At 46.9% G+C, this 7,649-nt stretch overlaps 1 protein-coding gene across 1 annotated transcript; it reads right to left on the bottom strand.

The window, feature by feature from the left end:
• Positions 1–1,899: 1,899 nt before the first annotated feature.
• LOC133051886 (cationic amino acid transporter 3-like) lies at positions 1,900–7,379 on the bottom strand. The gene is made up of 11 exons (XM_061136561.1): positions 7,002–7,379; positions 6,107–6,265; positions 4,650–4,827; positions 4,346–4,458; positions 3,958–4,180; positions 3,667–3,806; positions 3,463–3,565; positions 2,887–3,071; positions 2,519–2,685; positions 2,140–2,248; positions 1,900–1,973 (listed from the first exon to the last, which is right to left on the bottom strand). The coding sequence occupies exons 1-11, from the start codon at positions 7,372–7,374 to the stop codon at positions 1,912–1,914; spliced, it is 1,812 nt and encodes a 603-aa protein (XP_060992544.1). The 5' UTR covers positions 7,375–7,379; the 3' UTR covers positions 1,900–1,911.
• Positions 7,380–7,649: the final 270 nt, after the last annotated feature.

Genomic DNA, 7,649 nt, shown 5'->3' with positions numbered 1-7,649 from the left:
CTGGGTCTCAGTTGTGGCACCTGGAGTCCTTCATTGTGGCGTGAAGACTCTCCCTGTGGCAGGCAGGCTTCTCTCTAGCTGTGGTGTGCAGGCTCAGTCACCCCCCAGCATATGGGATCTTAGTTCCCTGACAGGGATGAAACTCATGTCTTTTGCATTGGAGGGCAGATGCTTAACCACTGGACCACTGGGGAAGTCCCGCGTTCCATCTAGTTTTAATTCATCTAATAATTTGCTACTCAGTTTCTTTTTTAAATTATTGTTTTATTTATTTATTGTTGGCTGTTCTGGGTCTTTGTTGCTGCGTGGGCTTTTCTGCAGTTGTGATGAGCAGGGGCTCCTCTCTAGTTGTGGTGCACAGGCTCCTCATTGCAGTGGTTTCTTTTAGTGCAGAGCACGGACTCCAGGGCATGCAGACTTCAGGAGTTACGGCTCCCAGGTTCTAGAGCGCAGGCTCAGTAGCTGTGACCCACCAGCTACATGGCAAGTGGGATCTTCTCGGACCAGGGATCACATCTGTGTCTCCTGCATTGACAGGTAGATTCTTAACCACTGGACCACTGGCGAGGTCCCATCTTCCATCTAGTTTTATATCATCTCATGAGGTTTCTACTCCATTTCTTTTTTAAATAATAATTTTAAAAATAATTTTATTCATTTGTTTATTTATGACTGTTCTGGGTCTTCATTGATGAACAGGGTTTCCTGTAGCTGCAGTGCACGGGCCTCTCATTGTGGTGGTTTTTCTTGTTTCAGAGCTCAGGTTCTAGGGCATGCAAGCTTCAATAGTTGCAACTCATGGGCAGTAGAGCACAGGCTCAGTAGTTGTGGCCCAGGGGCTTTTTTGCTCCATGGCATGTGGGATCTTGCCTGATTGGGGATCAAACCTGTGTCTCCGGCATTGGCAGGCAGATTCTTTACCACTGAGCTACCAGGGAAGCCTGCTACTCAGTTTCTTGACTTTCATCCCTCCTTCATTCTGTTTCAGTTTCTCAACCCCACAACCAATCCTGTACTTCATTATAACCACTGTCTTCATTGTTCATAATCTCCACTTCAAGCATTCTGTCCTGCAACAGCTTAAACTTGTCTTTTCAGTTTCACTTCCTATTTTTCAGTTCCACCCAACGTTTATCAGCAAACCCTTACTGCCCACCCCCTTGACCCACCTCTGGCAGTGCAGATTTTTTTCCCAATTAAGAATTTTTCCTAATCAACTCTACTGTGCAGCTCTAAGAGTCTGAGACAGAAAAGTCAAGAAAAATGATTATTTTCACTATTGACACTATATCTCAATAACGCCAGAGGAAAGGCACAAATGAGCATATCCCTTTCTCATTATGAAAGGATCCACTTTATCTGTTATTACTCTCTTTTCCTTAAGGTCAGCTTTGTCTGATATTGATGTAGCCGTGCTAGCTTTCTTGTGTTACTGTTTGCACAGTGTACCTGTTCTGTTCATTTTACTTCCAACATATTTGTGTCCTAATATTTCAAGTGCAATACCAGACACATATATTGTTACCTGAATTTCCTTCCCATGTGGGAGTCGCTGGTGTTTTTACTGGAAAGAGGGAGGAGGAACTCTTATGTGCAGGTGAGTATTTTATTTCTTCTTCTTCTTGCTGCTTACATTGTAATTTCCTTGTGAAAATTCATCTTGCTTCACTTGATGAAATTTTAAAAAGTTTATTTAAAATTTATGCAATGTTACAGTCATTGTGTCCATGAACAATAAAATACAGGGCTCTAAGTGCATCCACCTTCACAGTCCATAAAGGCTCACAGTGCCCCTTGAAACAGAAGATCCTCCAGGGCATGTAGGGATTCCATACAGCATCTACTTCCTGTGGTTAAGATGGCTCAGCATCAGGGATGTTTTTGTCAAGTCTGGGAGGTGGAGGCTGGTGGCTATTGATGATTGTTCCCTGCCAGGCTGTGTCGGATCCCATAGCCAAAGTATATGAGAAATCCTAGTAGAGAAATGAGACAATGAGAAGGGAAAGTAGGGCTTCTCCTCACTTACAAATGCAAAATGGGCTCCTCTTATGGTGTCTGACACAATTTAGGGGAGAGGTGGTAGAAACAGGATTGGGTTCAGTCACCTAAGGGGCCTCTTTATCCCAGAAAACCACTTACCAATTGCATTCCAGATTCCAAATTGGGTCCAAGTCCTTGGGGTCATCAGCATCATCAAGTAAACATTCACAAAGATGCTCACCAGTGGGAGGACAGGCAGAGCAGGGACCTGTGAGCAGAATCAGTTAATTTTTGAACACACCCCAGATGTCTGAAAGGGAAATCCTACCCCACATCGGTGGGAAGACTCCAGTCTTTTTCAGGCTGTTCATTCAGTGCCCACTGACATTGTGTATGTAAAGCACTGAGTGTGGATCAGGGAAGGGTCCATTTGTTTTAGCAACTTCTCTTCTTTGGGCCAGCAAAGGATGTTCAGACTTCAAAGCCTGCAGACTTCATTCATTCAAGGTGGACAGTTTAGGCACATAAGGTCACCTACCTTGAAGTACTCAGGAAATGGGTCCTGGGGCTGCCTCCAGATGATGACCGTGACCCCAGTGATGAGCAGCAGCAGCAGCACAGCCACTGTTGTGAGCCCGGGGTCTCCAGAGAACACCTGGCTGGGCCACTGGGCCAGGATCACACTCAGGATGGTCAGCAGGAGAACTGCAAGGGTCAAGGTGGAGGAGAACAGGCTGGACTTGAGAAGCTAAAGATGTCAGGACCTGGGGTCACCCCCACCCACCCCAGGCTGCCCACCTCAGGAAGGGCCATTGTATATCCAAGACTCCTCAACTGACAAAATGCACACTCCCACCACCTCCTGTCAGTCTCAGAATATGACCAAAGAGAAATTCCACTGCTCACCAAGCAGGGAGGTACATCCATAGACAATCTGGCCAGATTTCAGAGTGGGGATGGTGCTGGGAGGGAACCACAGAGTCTTCAGAATCCTTGAGGTTCTTGCTTCAGGTACTGGTTCTGAAGGACTTGCTTCATGTTTTGAAATATCAATTTCCTCCTTCTTGCTTAAAGTCTGTTCTGGTTGGTACCTGAATTAGAGATATTAAGGCAGTGTTAACAGCAGCCCCTACTCATCCAACATTAGACAGCCTGTTCCACCTCTCTCTTGCCTTAAGCATAGAAGGACATTTAGAAGGTGGCATGAAGATAGATTTAAAAGAAGACATTTAAAAGGTGTTTGCAATGTAAGAGGTCTGGGTTTTATTCCTGGATTGGGAAGATCCCTAGAGAAGGGAAATTCTACCCACTCCAGTATTCTGGCCTGGAGAATTCCATGGGCTGTATAGTCCATGGGGTCACAAAAAGTTGGACATGACTGAGTGACTTTCATTCACTTCAATTTATGAAGGCATAAGATGATTACTTCCCCATCAATCCCCACGAGTCCAAGACCCCAGTCAAGGTGCAATGGAGTCTCACCTGAGGACAAGCACAGAGAAAGACACCAGGGAGTAAACTAGCAGATTCCCAATTGACATGAGGTCCACAAGGTCACTGAACTTGAAGAGCAATGCCAAGAGCCCTAGAATGAAGGCAAAAAAAGATGGTGGAAGGAGGGAGAAACTGGAGGAAGTACTCAAGCTAAGGAAGTTGATCAAAGAAGGAGTGGGTTTTGTTATCCACCTGCAACATTTCCAGAAGACATGATGGCCATGATGGGGGTTCCTGTGTGAGCAAAGACACTGGCAAGTCCCCGGAAAAGGAGCCCATCACATGCCATATCCGTGATCACCTGGGGTATGGGGAAGAAGATGCTCTGGAGCCTGGAAGGAAAAATAGGAACATGAGGACAGACTGGGGCACCTGCTCCCTGGTCTACAAGGTGTAAGCTGCCTTTATCTCTTGTCTCTCAATCCTAAAGTGTTGGGAACCTGAGCATCTGACCATAGATGGGGAGAAAACCATGACACTGACCTGGATGTAAGAGCACAGAGGGTGGTAACAGCCACGACATATCTGGCAACGTCCCACCCAATGTAGAGAAAAGCCTGCGGCAAGGGGCTCTCAGGGTGAATCTGGTAGTAGGGCACCATGAGGGTGAGTGCTGCTGAGACACCAGAGTACGCCAGAAAGCAGATGAAGATCGTGATCAAGATGCTCCAGGGGATGGAACGACGAGGGTTTAGTGCTTCTCCCTCTGCAACATTGAGGGAGGTCAGGAAAGCACACTGGGATGAAAGCACAAAAATCCCTCTCCTTCTTGTACCATGAAAATAAGCCTAAGTTTCTACCCATCCCTGTGCCCAAGGGGCAGCCCAATCTATCCCCAAACCCCTGATGGGACACACAATGACCATGTTACCTTTAGTGACAATGGCATCGAAACCAACAAGTGCATAGAAACATATCGCTGCTCCACGGAGAATTCCATCAAGACCAAATGGCACAAATCCTCCAAAACCCAGAGGACCCAAGCTATGGTGAGAGAAGGAACAAGGAAGAACATGGGTGAGGTGTGTTCAGCTGTCTCTTCTGGAATCCTCAGTTAATACCATAAGTCCTGGGCTCTAGACCCCCATCATTTGGATCCATCAGCCATGGTCTCTTAGTCCCAGCTCTGCACTCTTCAACCCATGCATTACTAAGATCAAGGGTACCACCCTAACCTAGAAATGCCACCCGATCCAGGTGTGATGGATGTGTAGTCCTGTTCTGTGAGCTTCCAGTTGTGCAGGTCTCCCTTAAAGAAGCCAGAGAGGATGATGAAGATGAGAACCAAGACGTTGATGCCTGTGAACACTCTGGTAACCAGAAGTGACTCACGAGCTCCCAGAGTAAGTGCCCCTGTGGGAAAAATGGAATATGAGATCGAAAATAACGAAATCCATAGAGCCAGAACACAGGTGGTTACCAGGGGCTGGGGGTTGTGGGACTGGGACACATGGATGGACAGTGACTGCTCAGTGGGTGCAGGGTTTCCTTTGTTGTGATGAACATCTTTGGAACTACATAGAGGTGATGGTTGTACAATGTTGTGAATGTGCTAAGTGCCACGGTATTGTATACTTTCAGAAGGTTAATTTTTTTATTGTTGCAACCATCTCACAATATATACACCTAACACCTTAAACTTATACAATGTCGTATGTCAATTATATCTCAATAAAACCAAAGAAAGATAGTAAAATGGTTAACTTTATGCTATGTGAATTATTTCCCAGTTAAAAACATCTTTGGTCTCAATACACAGGAAGAAACTTGTCAAAGTAAATGATTCTCAGTGGGGGTTGATTTTGTGCCCTAGGGATGTTTGCCAATGTCTGGAGACATTTTGATTGTCATTGTCACTACTTGGGAGATAAGCATAATGTCTAGATAGACAGGGTGTCTAGTGAGGAAAGTCCAGGAATGTTATATATCTGGCAATGATAAAATTAAGAAAATCCTACAATGCAAAGAGCCTACTCATTGGAAAAGACCCTGATGCTGGGATAGATTGAAGGCAAAAGGAGAAGGGGGCAACAGAGGATGAGATGGTTGGATGGCATCATTGACTCAATGGACATGAGTTTGAGTAATCTCTGGAAGATAGTGAAGGACAGGGAAGCCTGTAGTCCATGGAATCACAAAGAGTTGGACCTGACTTAGGAACTGACAACAACAACAACAATGGACAGGACAGCCCCTAATACTGAAAGCTGTTCCAGTCTAGAAGGTTGGTAGTGCCAAGAGTGGGAAACAGCAATCTATGTCTTGCCTTCCTGTGTCTCTTGCCCCAGACCCTTCTTGGTAGATGGATTGTGCGTGTGTGCTCAGTTGCTCAGTTGTGTCCAACCCTTTGCGACCCCATGGACTGCAGTCCACCAGGCTCCTCTGTCCATGGATTTTCCCAGCAAGAACACTGGAGTGGGTTGCCATTTCTTCCTCCAGGGGGTCCTCCTGACCCAGGGATTGAAACTACATCTCCTACATTGGCAGGTAGGTTCTTTACCACTGAGCCACCAGGGAAGCCATCTCCCACACCTTTATTCCAAGTCCTAATCCCCCACGATTCTGCCATCCCAAGCCTTTTAGCTCCTCCACCACACCCCTCTTCCCATCCTAATTCTGACCCCTGTCTCACCTGTAAGCAGCAGCACCACGGCAAGGGCAATAAAGTCTGGGTACCGGGCCAGGTAGTCGGGCATATACTGAGAGAAGGCTCTCTGTAATGCCTGAGAGATGTGGTTCCCGATCAGGCCATCAAAGGTGTAGCTCCAGGCCTTGGACACACTTGCAGTGGCTGCAGGAGGAGAAGAAACATTCATTGATAAACATGAATTGAATCCCTCTATGCACCAAGGGGCAACAGAGGATGAGATGGCTGGATGGCATCACCGACTCGACGGACATGAATTTGAGTAAACTCGGGAGTTGGTGATGGACAGGGAGGCCTGGCATGCTGCAATCCATGGAGTTGCAAAGAGTCGGACATGACTAAGCGACTGAACTGAACTGAACTGAACTGAATGCACCATGGGATGTATTTGGGGAGGAAAACTACAAAATGTCAAATGTCAAACAATTTCTTTTCATGAAGTGGGGAGGGTAGACTCAGATGATTCACAAAATAGGTCAATTATTAAGTATTTTAGGGGAGATCAATGTTATGCAAGAAAACAGGGAAGAGGGAACAAGAGGTCTGGGAGAAAATGATTAAAATTTTAAATCCAGTGCTAATGGAAACTCCATGAAAGCAAAAGCAGAGCAGAGAATTCAGTATGGTGAGGGGATGAGCCTGTGGGCCACGCCTCCCTCTCACCCACTCCCCATGGTTCCCGTTCCTCTGGATTCTTGGTCCATCATTTAAGGAAAGCAGGGGAGAGCTGAGTAGAACGAAGTTGTGGAGTTTTCCTGGCACTATTACTCTCTTCGCCTCACAAAGTGGATGACAAAGTGCTCATGAATGACTGAAGACCAAATCCCCACTCCTAGTTTCCCAGTCTTCAACCCCCCACCTTCTCCAGCCATCATCTCACCAAAGACATAGGACAGTATGAGGTTCCAGCCAGCGATGAATGCCCACAGTTCTCCCACGCTGATGTAGCTATAATGATACGCAGAACTGGTCCACTTTATCCGTGTCCCAAACTCAGCATAGCAGAGCCCAGACAACACAGAAGACAGGGCGGCCACCAAGAAGGAGATGATGATCGCTGGTCCAGCGACGAACAGGGCCACCTCTCCAACCACGATGTACACGCCAACCCCCAGGGTGCTGCCCACACCCAAGACCACCAGATGGAAGATGTTCAGATGACGGGATAAAAGAATCTCAGGCTCCTCCCTGGGCTCCAGGGGCTGCCTGCGGATCAGCTTCTGACCACACTGGCGGGGATCCTGACACCGCATCCTAGGTGGAGTTGAGGAGCTGTGATCTGCAGAGAAAGGAAGACTCCAAGCGATGAAGAATGTCCATTCACTCTTGGCCCTAAGAGTCCAATTCCATGGAGCAATGGAGTGATGGGGGGCAGATGGTGAAAGGACACTTGGGGCAAGTTCTCCATCTCTGAGCATTGGTTTATTCAAACATATAGGAGACTTTTAACATGTTTCAAAGTTACTGGAAGGGACTTCCCTGGTGGCACAGTGTTTAAGAGTCTACCTGCCAATGCAGGGGACACGGG

Source organism: Dama dama, chromosome 4 (assembly GCF_033118175.1).
Source record: "Dama dama isolate Ldn47 chromosome 4, ASM3311817v1, whole genome shotgun sequence".
In the NCBI taxonomy this organism is placed as follows: Eukaryota; Metazoa; Chordata; class Mammalia; order Artiodactyla; family Cervidae; genus Dama; species Dama dama.
Note: the sequence above shows the minus strand (reverse complement) of the source record. Positions and strands in the feature narration are given on the sequence as shown.

Bases quoted from the DNA above. Each gene is read 5' to 3' on its own strand.
- LOC133051886 (XM_061136561.1), bottom strand. From the start codon at position 7,374: ATGCGGTGTCAGGATCCCCGCCAGTGTGGTCAGAAGCTGATCCGCAGG. The intron at 4,181-4,345 runs GTAACATGGTCA...TCAATGTTGCAG, and splicing joins CGATGCCATTGTCACTAAAG to AGGGAGAAGCACTAAACCCT. The intron at 2,686-2,886 runs GTGAGCAGTGGA...TGACCCTTGCAG, and splicing joins TGGATGTACCTCCCTGCTTG to TTCTCCTGCTGACCATCCTG.